Source organism: Gavialis gangeticus, unplaced genomic scaffold, assembly GCF_001723915.1.
Source record: "Gavialis gangeticus isolate Ggan-Ray unplaced genomic scaffold, GavGan_comp1, whole genome shotgun sequence".
Classification (NCBI taxonomy): Eukaryota; Metazoa; Chordata; order Crocodylia; family Gavialidae; genus Gavialis; species Gavialis gangeticus.
This window is the reverse complement of record NW_017728998.1, coordinates 28,257,184-28,273,933: the sequence shown is the minus strand read 5'-3', so window position 1 is coordinate 28,273,933 and position 16,750 is coordinate 28,257,184. Positions and strand designations below refer to the sequence as shown.

General features: G+C 41.1%; 1 protein-coding gene across 4 annotated transcripts in view; it reads left to right on the top strand.

Annotated features, from left to right (window-relative positions):
- The window catches only part of NETO2 (neuropilin and tolloid like 2), a 59,888-nt gene extending 46,863 nt beyond the window's left edge, over window positions 1-13,025 (top strand). For 3 of the 4 annotated variants that reach the window (XM_019505657.1, XM_019505659.1, XM_019505656.1), the window contains 2 exons: window positions 5,562-5,675; window positions 10,866-13,025. In XM_019505657.1, coding sequence (XP_019361202.1) covers window positions 5,562-5,675; window positions 10,866-11,446 — 695 coding nt within the window. In that variant the 3' untranslated portion in view covers window positions 11,447-13,025. The remainder of the gene's footprint in view (window positions 1-5,561; window positions 5,676-10,865) is intronic. The other variant, XM_019505658.1, reaches the window with a different exon arrangement.
- The last annotated feature ends 3,725 nt before the right edge of the window (window positions 13,026-16,750 follow it).

Here is a 16,750-nt window from a genome sequence, read left to right as displayed (position 1 = left end):
ATCTTGAGTACTGTGTCCAGTTTTGGGCTCCCCACTACAGAAACTATGTGGACAAGTTGGAGAGAGCCCAATGGAGAGCAACAAAAATGGTGAGGGGGCTGGGGCACATGACTTCTGACAAAATGCTGAGGATCTGGGCTTACTTAGTCTGGAGAAGAGGAGACTATGGGGGGATTTGATAGCAGCCTTTAACTACCTAAAGGTTGGTTCCAAGGAGGATGGAGCTAGACTGTTCTCAGTGGTGGCAGATGACAGAACAACAATCAATGGTCTCAAGTTGCAGCAAAGGAGGTTTAGATTGGATAATAGGAAAAACTGTCTCACTAGGAGGGTGGTGAAGCACTGCAGCAGGTTACCTAGAGAGGTGTTGGAATCTCCATCCGTGAAGGTTTTTAAGACCCCACTCGATAAAGCCCTGGCTGGAATGATCTAGTTGGGGATGACCCTGCTTTGAGCAGGAGGTTGGACTAGATGACCTCTTGAGGTCCCTCCCAATCCTCATTTTTTATGATACTATGGAAAACCTTCTTGAAAAGCAGATAACTAAGGAAGGGACTGTGCTTTGAGGCACAGTTCTTCCACTAGCCACAATGTAGGGCAGCCACTAAGTAGCCCAATCTGGACCAAAGTAACAGCCTCTTCAGGCTAAAAGTAAATATACAAAAAGGCACCATCCTCTCTTAATAGAAACACATTTAAACCATCTAAAGACAGACACCTGTTGAATAGTATTTGGCTATGCTTGTTACTTAGTGTCCAGTCAAACCATATTTCAGCACAAGAGTAAACTGTTTGAAGTACCGTTGTAAGAAGAGAATAATAAGGTGTCCCACATACCATAAATACTGCTTGAACTGAAACATGTTATGAAAATAAGTTTTTTACAGGATAATGAAACAGATTCTTGGTGGCCTTTATATGTTTAGAAGAGTCCCCAGAAATTTGGCAAGGTCATCAAGCAAATCCCACCCCTAAAGAAAATCCCTAAGAAATTATTGAGAAGAAACTATGTATGCATTAACTATGAGATGCCAGAGCATTTGAAGCATTGCATCTTCAAAGCAACTTTCATTCTATTCATTAATTTCTTCTTAATTCTGCATGGGGTCAGTTTTTAAAGTTTCCCATTTAAAAGATTCTCTCCCCACTTTTTGCGGTAACCTGCATGATACTCAACTGATCTAACTTGGAAGAATAAAGATCTGAGCTTCCCTTTCCAGGGCTGAAACCCACAGTCCCTGGAATTTCAAACAGTCTCAGTTTTAAAAAAATCTGGAAAAGAAAAGACATGGAAAAATGTTTCAAATAGGTTATCTGAGTATCTCTCTTAAAAATACAGTATAAAACAAAATCAAATGTCATGTTTTATAACCGGCCTCAAAAGGAGGTGGCTAAGAGAAAGTACTAAAAAATATTCATCTTTCATTAAATTCCTGAGCTGCTGTTATATCCCATAATTCTTCATGCCTCCAAGAGCATTTAGTTCTATTCAACAAACACTCTCTTTTGCCTTCCCGAAAGTAAATCTTGCTTGAGTGGTTGATTATTATCTTAGCAGGTGCCTTACTAATCTTCCTGTAAATGCCTGCCTTACATCTTAGCCTGCATAGCAGAGCTGTAGTCAAGGAAAAAAAAACACATACAGATATTAGAACAACAGCCATCTTGTATGCCACCTTGTGGATATTTTCTTTTGTCTCTTAATTGAAAGAGGTCTTTTAATATTTGTTCTAGTCTGACCTTGTCAATAGTTTTAAAGCTATACTTTATACTCAGTATAAATTAGATTATCACCCACTCGTGTATTGAATTTAAAGAAGAAAAATCTAGTCAGGTTGTCTTCACCATACTGTTAGTTTGCCTAGAGTTCTCCCATATTTCCAATCTAATCAGCAGATTATACGTCACAATAACGCTACATGCTCCTCTTTCTGAGTGTATGAACGACTTAATTTGTGTCTACTTGTAATATTCTATGTTTAATATTCAGTTTTATCTCCATGTTTTCAATCAGAATAGTAGATCTAGTTTCATATTCAAAATGGCTATAGTTGCATAAGTATCAGATTTGTCATTCAGTATTTCTCAAAAGGCATGTGCAGATGTGTTTTTGGCAGTTGATTTCAGCAGGGTAAAAAAAAATTCTTTCCTAAACAGCTGCAATTGTAAGTGTAGTGAAGTGAAATAGTTAAAGATACAGTCAGAGTTCCAATGAGAAAAAAAACTCTGGGACTTTATTCTTTCTTTTTGCCACTTACAGTGACAGAATGGCCAGGTTTTCAAAAGAGCTAAGGACACTACTTCTCTCCCATTTCAAACAATCTGGCACTTACTAAGGTGCGTAAATGGAAGCAGAACTTTCTTAAAAATCTGATCACTTACGTCGGTGCTTGTTAGAAAAGTAGGGTGTTGAACTCTTGAAAATTATGCCTGAAATCAAACTAAATAGTAAAGAGAAAACAATGCGTAAAGTGAAAGTTGGTCTGAAAATGAAGTCCTTCAGAAAGACTGAAGCTAAAAGAGATTTTTCTCCCTGGGTCTCTTTTTAGGAAAACTTAAAACTAGTGAACACAAACTGCCTCAGTTCAGCACTGTAAGGACTAGGATCATGTGCAACAGTACAGAGGCAGTAGATAAAGATAAGGTAATGCACTCAACTGTGAATAAGAGTAGCTGTTGCTTTGTGCTGGACAGAATTGGAACTTTTCAAACTGTGCACCACTACTAGAGCTGTGTGAAGCTTTGGTAGCTGATTCAATTCAGAGGAGATTCGGCCTGATTCGGGGACTGAATCTGAATTGAATCGGGAGAACAAGTAAAAGCTCCAAATTGATTTGATTCATATGCTTCAATTCAGAAAAGGTTCAGCCAATTCAGAGATTCGGCCATTGACTAAACAGGCAGCTGACAGCTGCCTCCAGCAGGTAAGTCTGTTGGGGTTGGGGGAGGGAAAGGGTGTTGGGGAGGGAGGGATTGGAGCTGGGGCTCGAACAAGCTGCCCTGCTGGGGCAGGGGACGTATTACTCAGGGAGGGGGGTGCAGGATGTGGGTGCAGTAGTGTTGGGAGCAGAGGCTCTGCCCTGCTGCTGCTTGCCCAGCTGGGACACCGCTCACAGCCAGAGGGGGGCAAGCAGCAGCAGGGCATAGTCCCCACTCCCAGCGCTGCTGTGCCCGCATCCCGCACCCCCCATGCCAGCTGGCAACCGGTGGCAGGGCAGAGCCCCCGCTCCTATTGCTGATGCGGGTGCAGCAGCACTGGGAGCAGGGGCTATGGCCTGCTGCCGCCTGGAGCAAGCCACACCTGCATCACACCCCCCCACCCTGTGCCGGCTGGGCAAGCGGCAGCAGGGCATAGCCCCCACGGCTGCCCCCACCAGGGCAGAGGCAGGCACAGCTGGAGGAGCCACGGGAGAAGGCCCCATGGCTACCCTGCCTGGCCCCATCCCCCTCCCAGCATTTAAAAAAAAAAGCGCTGCACTCACCAGCTCTGGCGGTAGCAATTGGGGGGCCTCTGAGGGCTCATGACAGAGCCCCCACCTCGCAGCAGGGGGCAGCAGGGATCACCCTTCACCCCCACTTGTTACCAGTGCAGCAGCTGCCCTATGGTGCAGATGCAGCATGGCTTGGCAGGGTGCTGCGCACTGCCTGGGAACTGGGATGGCTCCACGTGTATGATGGAGCCCAGCAGCACTTGGCACCAGTGGCCCCAGCTCCCGGACAGCACGCAGCACCCTGCTGAGCCACACTGCACCTGTGCCATTGGGCAACTGCTGCACAGGTGCCAGTTGGGGGGGGGGGGGAGGCAGCGATCCCTGTTTCCCCCACTGCCCCAAGCTGCACAGGGAAGATCTGCCATGAGCACCCAGAAGCCCCAATTGCCACTCCTGCAGGCAGTGAGTACGGGGCTTTTTTTTTTCAAAGTGCCGGGACTAGGATGGGGGCTTCTCCTGCAGCTCCCTCCACCTGGGGAGAGGCAGGCACAGCCAGAGGAGCCACCGGGCTGTGCCTGCCTCCCTGGCCAATCTGAATCACCAAATCTCTCTGAATAGGTGCCACATCTTCCAAAGCTGATCTGAATCTCTGAATTGGCCAAATCAGAATCAAATACTTCCCTATTCACACAGGCCTAACCACTACCTCTGGATTGTCACATTTTTGTTATTCAATATACAAGTCACTTCCAAAACTATGGAAATCTTTTGCATGTAATATTGCATTTTTGATGCAGAGAAATGGAATGGAAGCTACATGCTATGGGGAATGTCAAAAACAATGCAGACAGAATGTTATATTCTGAGAACAGATACTTTTACACCTTTCTTATATATATTGTAGAAGTGTAAAATACTTGTGTAAAATATTTGTTGGGAATCATGAAGAAATAAATTTAACCAAAAAGTCTCCCTAACAATATGACAACAGCAAGAGGCAGTTCCTTTAATCCCTCATTAGCTGTAAAAGTAAGGCCCTGAGCTGAAGAAGACCTGAGTGAGTCATCTCTCTCAGTGAAAGTCCAAGTGGCTACACTACAGCTATGAAATCACAGGCTACTTTTTCCAGTTGGTTTGATGCTATTCAAGGGGTTTCCTTTAATCTACATCCACATGACTTGAGGTCTGCTGTGTAAGAGTGAATCTCTTCCTCTGAACTGTCTAATGGTTGTCAGCAAGGATGTTCTTTGTTGAAAATGCCTTGGTATGCGTTCCTGATAGAGGGATGGGGATTCTCAGGAAAGTGGAAGATTAATTCTCAGAGTCTGCTACAACTGAACTTTGACCTTCACTTTGCCTTGTGCTAAGTATACATACCCTATTTCATGAAGAAACACATTGAGCAATGGTACTGGAAGCAATATAGCCATGTTAGTGCAGTGCAGTGCTCCACTAAGCTAATTGGTCATGCTGAGAATCTGGGAACAGCATCATGCTAACACAATTATATTCCTGTGGTACCTGAAGTATCTGCCCTAGATATCTCTTGCATACCATGGCATTAAGCAGAGCAGGCATGCCCTTTCCAGGATTCTGCAAAGTGGTCTGGGATGCAAGTTCTTCCTGACTTCAACAGTCGGGTTATATACAACATCTCTCTTCTAGTTTGAACACTTCAGAGCAGGGTTTTGAGTGTGATGCACCTCTGGTACTCTCTAAATAGAGGCAGTATGCTTTTCAGGTAAGCAATGTGCCTTGGGTGTTTGGAAAGCATTTGGCATATTTTGGATACCAATGCAATCTAAATAATTAGTATGCAATTCATAGGGACAGTATAGTGCATTTTATTTTCTAAAGACTGGTATTAAAGACTATGGAAGCTTGCTTCTATCATAGATGTCACGTGTCTAGCTCTTCATACCAGCCGGTTTAAGTAGTTGTATTTTGTTTGTATTACACCTGGCAACCGCCCTACTGGGAACATAGGCACTACCTAATAATAATCAGTGATGTGCAGAAATACTCATTGCACTTGCAAGCCCACAACAGTCAACAACAAATAACTGAATATACATTTGCACTGTAAGAGTTCTTGCCAGTACTGACTTTTTTTCCATTTCTCTTCTGCAGCTCCCTGCCCAGGCAGTACTTACTTTTGCCATAGCAACATGTGCATCAATAATTCTTTAGTCTGCAATGGCATTCAAAACTGTGCATACCCTTGGGATGAAAATCACTGCAAAGGTGAATATAGTACTAAATGTAACCTTTATGATCCAAGATTGTCAGTTTGCCTTTCATTTAAGAAAGTCATAAAATATCTTTTCCTACAAATGTGCTGAGGATAGCTGTTCTGCTAAACTCAGGGAGATGTTCCAAATTTTTAATTTAAAACCAAGAGGCCTATAACTGGGTTGAAGAATGATATTCCTGCCCCTGTAATTAAATATCTCATACCCTTAGCAAAGTATATTTGAAAGTTTAAGCAGAATGTTGGCCTACTCTGAAATATGCTTCTGCATTTGCCAGGCTTGTGTCATCATCTGTTCCTAAACCTTTAAGCTTTTGCAAGGAAAATTCCTTGGTGTTTGAAGAAGACCTTTTATTAGCACATGAATACAATATAAATGTAGTTACAACAGCTGTGCAAGCACCTTTTTCAGGTTTGTGGCCCAACTGAATGAAAATATATAGTTTCAAGTTAACTTGAAACCAAACATTTCTGTTTTCTTTTCTGCCAAAACAAAATAAAAACAGCTTGTTTTGGGTCAAACAGTATATCAGTTAAACTGAAACAAATAATTATCTTTCAAAAATTTTAGCTCAATTTCAAAATAAAACTTTTCAAAATAAGAAGTCAAAACATTTAAAGAATTCAAGAACATAAGAAATGCCATTTGCTGGGTCAGACCCCAGGTCCATCTTGTCCTGTGTCCTGGGTTTCCAAGTGGCAGAGAGGGGAGGCTGAAAGGAAGCGGGAATTGGGTGTGACCAGGGTGTTTTCCCCACTGTTCCTCGCTCGCTTGCTGCCTCCGGCATTTAAGATCTAGGAAGTTTTGAGTCAGAGGCTGTATCCCTAACTCCTGTGCTCAATAGCTACTGATGCCCCTTTCCTTCAAGAATTTGTCCAGTCCCTTTTTTAATCTAGTTACTGTCAGCTTCCACACGCATCGGGTGGCAATGAATTCCACATTTTAATGGCACGCTGCATGAAAAAACGTTTTTATTCGTTTTAAAATTACTACCTATTGGTTTCATTTTCTTGTATTGTAAGAAAGAGTAAATAATAAATCCCTATTTACTTTCTCATCACCATTTAGTAGTTTGTAAACACTTATCATGGCCCCCCTCAAGCTCTTTTTTCTAAACTGAATAGACCTAGCTTCTTTAGTCTGTCCTCGTATGAAAGCCCCTCCATGCCCCTAATCATCCTTATTGTCAAAGTTAAAATATTTTCAGCTGGAACTAGTCACTGAAATCAGTACAAACGAAATTACTTTTGGGTGACTCAAAACTACATATTTTGACAAATTATCTTAAAAAAAAAAAAAAAATTACCCAACTCCAGTGGCTACTATATTACAATGTCTCTCACAATATAGTGTATTTCTAGTTTATATTTTTTATTTAAATATATTAGTGACTCCCAAGTTTCCCACATAAAATAGATTTCGTCTAACTGAAGTCTTGTCTGTGCTAGTATTGTATATGACAGAACAGAAAATGAAGTAACTTTCTGAGATCTATTTTCCTTGACTACAAATATTTTTCTGGAATGTATATTTTGTCTAGATTTCTTCAATTCAGAAATCCTCAATAGCATTTCAAGGATGAATTCCTCATGAAACATGTAGCAACCAGATAGAGACTGCCTTTCCCAGCATTTTTAAACTATTATCTTCTGAACTAAACTACCCATCATATTTTATCTTTAGATATGATGGCCAGGGACAGAAGTTACACACCAGCTGGTATAAGTGATTGGAAATAGGTTCAGATCTGTAAAACGACAGAAGTTCAGGGCACATAAACCTTAACTGACTTAGGTTAACTGATTTAGATTAGGTTAGGTTAACAGACTTAACTGATTTAGGCTAAATGAGTTTATTGAACTCCTGCCCCAGATCCCCTCCAGACTCAAGTTAACTCATAATCCCCCAGCATCCCAGGATGCTTTACACCTCCCCCACAAACTCTCCCCCTACCCTCGTACCAGGTGGATGGGCTAGGTTTGGCCTAAGCTGTCTATTCCAGTCAATCAGGAAGGACCCCCCAGCTTCTGGACTGAGCCACTGCAGGCATGTGGCTGCATTTCTGGAATCAAAATGAATGCCTGTTCACTTGCTTATCAGTTCAATCTATGCAGCTTAGACTAACCTGCGAAGATTGAATCGATTCAGCCATGGGCTTTTTGACCATCTGTACTTAGCCAATAAGAATTTTCTCTCTCAATTTTAATACCTGGCACCAGAAGAAATGATGGAAGGCATCAGGTACTAGATTCCATAAACAATGTAGGCACCTAAAGTAGGACTAAGATGGAATTGAGGCATCTGTTTCCCAAAACGTTAAGCCCCAGAACCCCTGGTCAGATACCAATTGATCCTGGTGGTACTTAAATACACTAGGGCTGCTTGCAGACATTAAAAAAACAAAACAACAAAAAAGCAGCGCTTTAATTTAAACTCAGCACGGTCCTACATTGATCCCAGCACATGCCCAGAAGAGGCAGTGTGTTAGGTGGACCCGGTTCACCCAGTGTCTGTATAATCTATATTGGGCACTTTAGGGCTTTTTTGGTAATGTATCTAATAGCTCATTGAATCTGCTTTATGTACAAGCACCAAAAGCCCCACTGAAGCTCCTGATCTATACAGAAGCTGTGGAGCCAAGTCAAAGTAATTTGCTGCTTCTGATAAAGCAAGTTTTGGGGTTTTTTTTAATGTATGCAAGCAGCCTTAATGCCTGTCTGAACTTTAAAGTTTTCTAGGTTCCTAAAATTCTTCTGTACATACCCAGAACCAGGGCCGGATACAGGCATGGGCAAACCAGGCAGCCGCCCAGGGCAAAGTGGCCCCAAAAATGGTAATTTTCTGATTATTATTGTCATTCTCTCTGGCAACAGGGGGCCCGATACTAAAAGTTCACCCAAGGCTGCCAGGAGTCTAGGTATGGTGCTGCCTACAACTATCAACAATTGATCTTTTTACCTAACTTAGATGCAGAAATTCCCCTAAACCAGTGTTTCTCAAACTTAAGCAGCAAGTACCCCCTAACTTCTGAAAATTTTAATAAGTACCCCAACACTCAATTTTCCAGGGGATTTTATATTTACAGATTAAATTAATGTGTGCTATATGTTGGAGGAAGGGCTGTGTATATAAGCCATGATATGACAGATGTCTAATCTGGTGGGGGTAGGGTTGCCACCTTTTACACCAGGGGTACACAACTCAAATATGTACCTGAGCTAGAAGTGAGGTTGCCCAAAGCTAGGAGGGCTGAACCCAGTGCTGCGCAAAGTGCAGCATGCCAAATTATTACTGGGGAATTTTAATGCGTGGCACACCAAACTTTTTGCCATAGTTTTGAGAGGAAAAGAGGGTGAGGGGGAGAGAGTATGTTAGGGTACCCACGTACCCCCTGCCTGTGTCTCATATACCCCCAGGGGTACGTGTACGACAGGTTGAGAAGCTATGCCCTAAACCATCCAATCTGGTTGGCATGCTAAAAAAAAAAATAAGTAAATAAAAAACCTCACACCCCAAAGCCAAGAGGATTGAGCTCCTTGCAAAATTCAGTGGCAGCTACTTACTTTTAAGATGGTGGAGCTAGAGGTGCTGTCCACCTTTGTTTTATATTAAATATCCTAGTAGTTAGAGCTCTTACATAAGATGTGGGAGACCTAGGTTTAATTTCTTCCTCAACCACTTACATCTCTCATTTTGCAGAAGAGTGTCCTAAACACCTAGCTATAGACCCACATGTTTGGGGTCATTCTGAACCCCTCCATGCAGCCAATGAATACAAGAGTAATTAGAGTAAAGAACCATGATGCTGTGGCCTTGTGTCTAAGGGGACATTAGGTTGTTAGATAAAAGGTGGGTAGCACCACCTCCTCCTATTTCTCTACCATTTCTGGCTGTGTTGAAAAAGGAAAAGGAGCAATCCCTACTCTTTGAAGAAATGGTGCTATGCCATGGATCCTGAATGGAGAGAGGCATCTGCCTGTAGTCTTAAAGCACCCAAGTCATAGAGGGACAGAATTTCAGATATTGCTTTGTCCTTATTTCCTGTTAGGTAATTCCATGCACCTCCCTATTCAGTACAAAGGCTTTTTGGATTGCCTTCTGCCCTGTAACAAGTTGTGGATGCATTCTGGCAGCCAGACATCTGAAAGTTAGGCACTGTTTCATCTACACATGGCCTGTGGCACCTAGCAGTTGGGTACCCAAATTCTCTCTTAGACCACATCCTAAATAATTTGACTGTTTTCCTTTGAATATTGTATTCTATCCATGCACATTCCTTTAGCAAGTCAGGACCAATACTTTTTCCAGAGTAAAATATTATTTGAATTTTTGGGTTCTAAATAAATATTTTAAGTGTGAAAATTGATATAATCTGATACTGCCATCTTGTGTACCTTCATATGAAGTGCTACAAAGCATCTGTTCAAATGTTTTAACTGATCTTACAACATGGGCTGTTACAAAACCTGCAGTGAAATAGATATGCTGTAGGTCTAATTATACAACTTCCTAACGAAGTAAAGAAAACTGTATTTTAAGGACTGCACAAATTTGGCATCTGGAGAAGTCCACTGAATCACTAAGGCTGTTGTCAGCATGAAGACTGGGCCCTTTGAGTTCAACTTTTATTTGCTAAGAATGATATGAAGTTAGATTAATCATAGGTATGTTAATCTTACAGTGTCAGAAGGCATGTCTGCACATGCCCCTGACTGCACAGCTGGTACTGTGCAGTCATTTAGTACTTGCTTTAGTTAAAGCGAGTACTAAATTACTATGCAGTACCCACTGGTACAGTGCAGTCCCAGTAGTTCATGGGTAATTTTCGACCTTACTGCATAGTAGCAGCGGCACCATGGTTAGCGCCTGCTGACACTGTGTTGCTGTAGAGACAAGCTACGTCACCATAGCTCATTGCTTTGGTGATGTAGCTTCTTGTGTAGATGCGCCCAGGGTGTCTTGAATTTTTGCTCTCCTGTGGATGCAGGGCCATTGAGTCCATAGATACTACGCTTATATCAGTGATCAAATAGAGCCTGCTCTTTTTTTTAATATATTGTAAAGTATATTAACATATGACTGCTAATTATTGTAAGTTAGTGTAAACATAATATTATACCAAAATATTTCTAATAAGACATTTCAGACAGATTCACATCCATCTCTTTCTCTCTTTCTGCAGAAAAGAAAAAAACTGGACTGTTTGAACAAATCACCAAAACTCATGGAACAGTCATTGGCATTACATCAGGGATAGTTCTGGTTCTTCTTCTTATTTCAATTCTGGTCCAAATAAAGCAGCCCCGCAAAAAAGTTATGGCTTGCAAAACTGCTTTCAATAAAACTGGTTTCCAAGAAGTATTTGACCCTCCACATTACGAACTATTTTCATTAAGGGATAAAGAGATTTCTGCAGACTTGGCTGATCTATCAGATGAACTTGAAAACTACCAGAAAATGAGACGCTCCTCTACTGCCTCTAGATGCATCCATGACCATCACTGTGGCTCTCAAGCCTCCAGTATAAAACAAAGCAGGACCAACCTCAGCTCCATGGAACTGCCTTTTCGTAATGATTTTGCACAACCTCAGCCAATGAAAACATTTAACAGCACATTCAAGAAGAGTAGTTATACTTTCAAACAGGCCCACGATTGCCCTGAGCAGGTCATAGAGGATAGGGTGATGGAAGAAATTCCTTGTGAAATATACGTCAGGGGACGAGAGGATGCTGCACAAGGCTCATTATCTATTGACTTTTAATCTCCTACCGAAGGCGATATTGGTGTATATATGGGTGTGGGGGGGTATATACACACATGTCATATATATATGACAGTGTATATACGAAAATATGTACCATATGCGGTGTGTGTGGATATACACACTTTTAGCTTACTGTATCCAACACCATTTTTTTTTACAAAACAAAGTCTTCATAACCAGTGGTGGACTTCTTCCTACCTTCCCAAGCCATCCATCTAGTTGAGCAACAAAGCTGCAAGGTTTTGCATGGGAATCATCAGTTAAGGATATTAATAAAAATTACTAATAACTGATCACTGAAAACAATGACTAGAATCTTTTTCTCCCTCCACTCTGTATCATTTTCCCTTCTTTAAATATTTAGTTTTCAAGTCAAAATTAACACTTCAGTTACTTAAGTAAAGAAAAGTGGTTTATGCAACACATATTTTGACATAAATGTCTTAATATATTTGTCAAGTTGCAGCTAGAATTACAGTGCTGAGTGCCAATTAAGACTCAGTTATGTTACATCCATCTGCTTCATCCTGACTAACTTTTATATTGCCTTTAATTACTAGTTCTTAGTCTCTGTATTTTGTGAAACATGTGAAATGGCTTATTGCCTTGAAGAGTAAGAATATTTTGTTTTAGTTATAGTTTTTTTTTAAGTGCGTTTGAAAATATGGCCTTTGCAGCTTGTGGATGCAGTCCTGGAATATTTTTCAAATCTTCAACATTTATTCTTATAAAATGGCTTCCTTTCAGGAAGGTCTGTGATTTAGTATACAGTGGGCCAGATTCTACAATGTGTTACAGTCATACAGTTCCATTGAGTTCACAGCTGTGTAACTAAAGCATAATTTTGGTTATTGTTTTCCAAGTAGTTCTAGAAATAGATTGTATTTTTGTGGTTCTGTACATCTGCATCCGACAGCAATCCCAGTCCTGTTGTCCTTGTATATCCAAACTCCCCTAATTAACTCAGTTCTGGGTACTCTGGGTTCATTCCCAAACTGCGTAAGGAGTATAGGAGCAAGCCCACTATATGTTAAGTTTTGAGATCTGTGATGACTAAGGTGGGAGAAGCTGGTAGGGACAAGGAGAAATCCCAGAGTAATTAATTGCATTTAGCCTTTAAGACTTCTTATTTAAGAGTTTCATTTTTCTAGCGCTTGTTTCCATCTTGCAAAATTGCACATTTCATACTTTTTTTTTAACTGTGGGTTTGATCTCATTTTGATCATCTTTTTATGGTATGACACAATTTATAACATATGACTATTCATTGTGGGGTTTTTAGACTTTTATATAATTTGATACTGTACAGACTGTTTATTAAATCAAGATTTAACACCTGTACAGCACATTTATTTCAGCATCCATGGTAGTGACGTTGAACAACGTGTGTGAGCGTACACTGTAATTTGTAAAGAATACTTCATATTATTTCTACATTAGCCCCTTTCACTCCCTAGTTTGAGTTTTTATTTTTGGTATTTTGTTTTAGAGGGAATAGTGTTCTTTCACTAAATGTGACCTAACAGCTCTCAATCACCGGACACAACCTGTATTAAGAAACATACATAAAAACAAATTATCTTAAAAGGTTCTTTTGTTGAACTGATTGCAGTACAGAAAATGTTTCAGTTGCTAAGAGTGGACACACACACTTTTTTTTTTTCCTTTTTAAAATGAAAATATAAATGAAATTGTGACTTAAATTGCTGTTTTCCACTAAGGTTAGATAGGGAAAAAAAGCAAAATGCTAATATCAACAATGCTTACTCAACAGTGGTATTTGTGCCACGTTTACCTTTTGTGCTTTTGAGAAGTTAGACACCCCAGTGCCAGCTGCCATTTAAAAGCAGGATTTGCTTCGTATTTTATTTGTAGGTGAAGTGGAAAAGAAAGCCTATGGCTATCAACTAGTAAATATGTAGAAGGGACAATTCTGGGTTACTGAAAGGTACATAAGGAAGCCTCTAAATTTTACACAGCTGATTTATCATGACAATGAAAGTGAATGCCATATGGTTAACTCATATTTGATACCATTGGTTCTGAAATGCTGCAACCATTTAGAAAGAGGTAGGCGGCTATGTTAGTCTAAAGTCAGGCAGAAGAGGAGTAGAGTAGCACAAGCTTTTGGGAGCAAGAGTTCATTTAATGACATGCCACAGGAATCTTAATACAAGAAAAGCAAGGAATTGCCCTCCTTTATATAAAATATAACGATCACCAGGCTGGGTACAAAGAATGAGGGGATGTTATACATATTGCCTATACTTAATAACTTTTTCCATTATTTCCTTATATTTGGATTTATCTCTGACCTACAAGGAAACTCTATATGGACTCTTGCCAAAGTTAACATCAATTTTATGTTAACAGAACAGAACATCTTACAAGACTATGAGGCTTTTATATATTGTAAAGGCACCTCTGTCAGCTACACAAGTCCTTCTGACTCAGGAAAAGAAAGATTTCTTATTCTCAAACCAAATTATTCATTCTTATTTTTTGTTTAAGTCATACATTCTGTTTGTTCAACTCCAGTGATTATTGTATTGTTCACATAGTGTACTACACGCATGCTCAGTTTACAGTGCACAAATGGTACTAAGCTCTGGTACCTGAAAAGACAGAACTGAGTTGGAACTAGAGTCGGGGACATGTGAAACAAAGCAATGTGTATCTTTTGGAAGGTGCAAGCATTTTATTCAGTTTTGGTTTTTCTGCATTTCAGCCTCTGTATTTCAAATTCAAATGGACTCAAAGCAAAATGCAGTTAAAGCCACTTATTTTTATATGGCGTCAACAAAAATCCACGTGTGCGCCCTAGGTTTCCTCAAAAAGTCTTTGAATCTTTTGCTAATCAATAAGCTTCCTCATTAGGGAGTTGCAATGAAAACAGGTAAGACTGTTCTAACTGTAACTGTTTAGGTCTGTTAAAATTGTTTAACACTATATATTAATCATAGGATATAGCAGTACTAAGGGGCTTTTAAGGTAAAATTGTTTTGTTTCTTGTCAGTCTATTACTGATTTCAACCTGATTGATTATTTCATCCATTTGTGCTGTAAAAGCTGATATCCAAGGTTTTTGTCCCTATGGTCTCTTCTCCACAACCTGCCTGTCCCTATATAGGATAAACTTTAAAGATGTGCTTCATTGTGGTATATAGTCTGGTCTCTAATGTGATAGCTGGCATCACCGTACAAGAGGAAGTCTATTTTTATTCAGGTTCTTCTGCTGCCCTCTGTTTTGCAGAATCAGCTTAACAAAATCTGTTTTCCATCTGCTTCACTAACTACTTACCTCAAACATCTCTGAACTCTCCACTTGCTCCCTGTCATCCAGCTACTGTGGATAATCCAGTATACACCAGATAAAACAGTTTAATTTTCATAAGCCCATGTGATCCTATAGAGTCAGATTTTAGAAAAAAATAATGTGAAGACCTGATGCCTTTGCATGTCTTTACATTACCCATGTGTCATTCTTAGTAGTGGCTTCTAAACTGGAGAAATACTTGCTGTTTTTTCAGTCAAATTGGGTTGGGAGGAGGAAAATGTATGACCAACCAGCACAGCAAACAGGCACATATGGCATATGCACTGCAAGATAAATGTTAGCAGGTGCTTGGGTTCTGGTTGGTAGCAGCCCTATTCACAGTCAACTACTACTTCTAGCTCCTCTATCACTGAAGGGGGTCTGTCTAGGTGCCATTGCTAGGTGAGGTTATGCATAAACTTTGCTGATCACAGTGAAAGTCCCTTTATGCTGCTCTTGCAGTGCAAAGAGAGCAAGTAGGAAGTAGTATCAGTTTTCCTCTGTTCTCCAAGTACACTAAGTCACAGGGGTGAGGGATATGCTTGGAAGAAGTTAGTGTGCCAAAGAAAAATTCCACCCAGTTACCCTTACAGTTATAACCAAGGTTACCTAACTCTACATAGCTCTTCTCTTCCCACAGTATGGCTCAACAGGTTTGCTTCTGAAAACCACTTCAGCTGGGCCTTGTTTTAGAAGCAATCACCTCAACTTTTACTGCAAGCTTAACACTATTTCTTGGCTGGGTCAGTCATCACAGGATGGATTGTGATCCACTCTCTCCAGTGGTGAAGAAGACTGAGAAGGATACAGTGGAATAGAAAAATGAAAATTTAGAGTCAAATACTATAAACAGAAAGGGTGGAAAAATATGGAAATATGTGAATGTAGAGGGTGGACTGGGAACAGGAGACTGATGGAGAACATGGGGGGAAAAATGCAAATCCCACACCACTGTCCTACAGGATAAGATTGTTAAAAGATTCCTTGCCTGAGCAACCAGCAGAAAGGTGTGCTATTTTTGCAGCTTATGTGCACTATTTTGGCTGAAATTTGAATGTGAAACATGCATAGAATTTGAGAGTAGATAAGTTCCCCAAAGCCCTGAGAAAACTGAAGACATTTTTAAAATTACATTTTTATATATCTCATAATATATCTCATAATTTAAAATAATACTATATTTTGAAATCTGAGTCTCAAACTTCCAATAGCAGGCATTGACAATGCTACTACCGTTCATAAAAAATAACAGGAAACATGGAGTCTCTGCACTTCTATTTCCCATCCACCAACAACAAAGGTCCTGAGGACTGCTCTAAGATTAGACTATCATCTGCCTGGCCACCCCAAGATCACTGACACACATCATATCCTAGGGCTGTGCGAAATTTCATCGGCTGTTTCAAAATAGCGAAATCAAAATGAAATGAAGGACTTTGAAACAGCGTCGAAACAAAACAAGGCCAGTCAAAACGTTTCAAAACACTTTGAGTTTTGAAGCAGCAGCCAGGTGGTGGGAGGCAGGGGAGAGCCAGGGCTGTGCTCCCAGTAGCTCCACAGCCCCATGTGGCTCAGCCCGGTAGGCAGTGCAGCTCTGGCTCTCCCCACCTCCTGCCACCGGGCTATGCGCCGTGGGGCTGGTGGAACCGATGGGAACACCAGCGCTGGCTCTGCCCGCCTCCTGCCACCGAGCTGCACTCCCATCGGCTCCACCAGCCCCATGAAGCCCAGCCCAGTGGTGAGAGGCAGGCAGAGCTGGCACAGTGCTCTCCCTCCCACCGCCAGGCTGAGTTCCACGGGGCTGGAGCTGCTGGGAGCTGAGCCCAGTGGAGGGAAGCAGAGCACAGTGCCAGAGCTGCATACCGCCTCCCTCCAGCAAACCGCTAGGTGGTGAGCCCAGTGGAGGGAGGTGGCCACTTAGCGGCTTGCTGCCTGGTTGAGGGAGGCGGTGCAAACTGCCAGCACTGTGCACCCCCTACCCCCCA